Source organism: Engraulis encrasicolus, unplaced genomic scaffold (assembly GCF_034702125.1).
Source record: "Engraulis encrasicolus isolate BLACKSEA-1 unplaced genomic scaffold, IST_EnEncr_1.0 scaffold_148_np1212, whole genome shotgun sequence".
NCBI classification, from domain to species: Eukaryota; Metazoa; Chordata; class Actinopteri; order Clupeiformes; family Engraulidae; genus Engraulis; species Engraulis encrasicolus.
The window spans coordinates 85,100-87,599 of record NW_026944999.1 but is presented as its reverse complement, the minus strand read 5'-3'; the positions used below and the strand labels follow the sequence as shown (position 1 = coordinate 87,599).

At 44.8% G+C, this 2,500-nt stretch overlaps 1 protein-coding gene across 1 annotated transcript in view; it reads right to left on the bottom strand.

Annotated features, from left to right (window-relative positions):
* Positions 1-2,500, bottom strand: part of LOC134442384 (bile salt export pump-like) — a 6,630-nt gene that overhangs the window by 3,950 nt on the left and 180 nt on the right. Inside the window, exons 2-4 of the mRNA XM_063192557.1 lie at positions 2,076-2,317; positions 1,427-1,583; positions 425-511 (exon numbers count right to left, since the gene is read on the bottom strand). Coding sequence (XP_063048627.1) covers positions 425-511; positions 1,427-1,583; positions 2,076-2,317 — 486 coding nt within the window. The remainder of the gene's footprint in view (positions 1-424; positions 512-1,426; positions 1,584-2,075; positions 2,318-2,500) is intronic.

Here is a 2,500-nt window from a genome sequence, read left to right as displayed (position 1 = left end):
ATGGCAAGGGCATTTATTGACCAGATATCTCCTTTAAAGGTGCACTGTGTAGGACGGTGGTCAGAGGCGGTGTTGAAACTATGGTGCATGCTGAAATTTTGCTGCCAATAGTCAAATGAATTTTGAAGAATATTTACTAAGTAATAAACTAATATTTACAAGTGTGACCAAAATACAGTATGTTTTGCAGCAAAAAATGTCAATTCCTGGAAATTCAAAATGGCGGACATGGAGAAGATCCCCTCTTTCATGTCATAATGAATATCTTGAATTTGATGGCGGTGGTAAATATTCATGAACATAACATTTGCGAATGGGGCAGCATGAGTTCTGGAAATTAACTACTAGAAATATTACAGCACTCAATACCATAACAACTTCAATTTCAAAACATAACATTAGTTGAGTCAGGTCAAATGCTCACCGTCAGTCCATTCAGGACCTGGATGTCTGGACGTGTTGGGTATGTAAACTTACAGTCCTCAAACTGCAGCTCCCCACGGAAATCACTCTGGAGAGAGAGAGAGAGAGAGGAAGGGGAGATGAGATACATACAGTAGTAAGGGAAGAGAGAAGGAGATGAAGAGATAGAGAGGAAGGGAGGGGAAAAGAGGCATAAGTGAGGGGGAGAGAGAGAGAGTGGGGGGTAAATGATGAGTCTGGTATTATTTACCGACCCCAGCCCTATATTGCCACTCTCCAAGACAGAGCAGGACAAGCAACCCGACTGAATCAGAGGTCTTCTGGATACCTTCTTTGGGGTACACATAAATAGTATGCACACACGTGTATTTATGCACATACATATTTTTGTTGAAATCCACATAAAATAGTCCCCGTTGCACATAGTAAAATTACTTCTTTCCCTATGGATTGAGATATGTGGAAATGAAGTTGCTATAGACAGAGAGACTATGGACACTCCTGGACACTTTATGGCCACTTTGTCTTGGCTTCTATGTGCCACTTGGCACATGTTAACACTGTGGACACTTTACACTTTATATTTTGGTGTGTGTGTGTGTGTGTGTGTGTGTGTGTGTGTGTGTGTGTGTGTGTGTGTGTGTGTGTGTGTGTGTGTGTGTGTGTGTGAGAGAGATGCCTTGGCAAATATATGTAACAGTAAGCTATATATGATTATTTTATGTGTAAATATGTGTGTTATGTTTTGTGGGCAATGTCTTTATTTATGTGTGTATGCTACTTGACACCTTAATTTCCCCCTGGGGTCAATAAATGATACCCAACTCTACTCTACTCTACTCTACTGCTTCAAAAGCTCAACCAGAGATATACCGATGTAATGATTTTCCAAAAGGGTACCCAAACTTCCTCATACCACTGTATTCCATATACCATATGAGTGCTATACATGCTAACATCAAATACTGTAGTAATATTATATGAAATAAACACGAATAAATACCCATTTGTCTCCCTGGGTGCTGTAGACACTGATAGATGGTATTCTGTCCAGCAGCTGGAAGAAGCGGGCAGCAGAGATCTTGGCCTTGGCATAGTCAGGAGTGTAGGAGGAGGCTCGGCCCAGCGCTGTACCACTCGTCACGATCGCAGAAATCACCCTGAAGGGAGGGAGGACAAAGATACACAGAAAGAGAGAAAGATAAAGATACAGAAATACAGGGAGAGCCAGAGAGAAAATGAGACGGGGAAAGAGACGACAGAGAAGACGAGAGAAATTAGCATGATATTCCACCGTTACAATATTGTGCAATACAATCTTAAACTATCACCCCAGCTCCCCCACTCCTGCCCGCCTCATTTGAACACCCCTCTCTTCCAAAAATTCCCCATCAGCTGGATAAGAAACCTGACACCCCCTCCTCAACTCCCCCTACATTCTCACCTCCTTACCTGAAGTGTGGTCCCTCCTGCCATAACAGGTGTCTTCATTCAAGACACCAGCTACACCTAAACAAAACCACCAATCCCTATGCAAACACCCCCTTCCTACACACACACACACACACACACACACACACACACACACACACACACACACACACACACACACACACACACACACACACACACACACACACACACCTGCTTACCTGAACACCATGCTGAAGTGCAGTCCTTCCTGCCTGACCAGGTACCCTCCAAACCTATAGGAGGCGCTGTTTGCCAGGAAGACAATGCACTGGGCGAAGCCGTAGCAGGCTCCATACACTTTAGCCTTGTTCAGCGCCGCGCGGTACGGGGCCTCCAACTGCACCTCGTACGCCTCCACGAAGCTACGCTCTTTACCCAGGCCGGCGATGGTGCGGATGTTGTTTAGAGCTTCACCTGAGATCTAGTGGAGGAGAGAGAGAGAGAGAGAGAGAGAGAGAGAGAGAGAGAGAGAGAGAGAGAGATATGAAAAGGATGAGACTTGTTGGCCTCCAAGAAGCTGCACTGTTTACCAAGTGCTGGTATAGAATTAATCGAGCAACCTGCGTTAGTTCTGGCAGACCACGTTGTCAGCACGCCCTTTTGC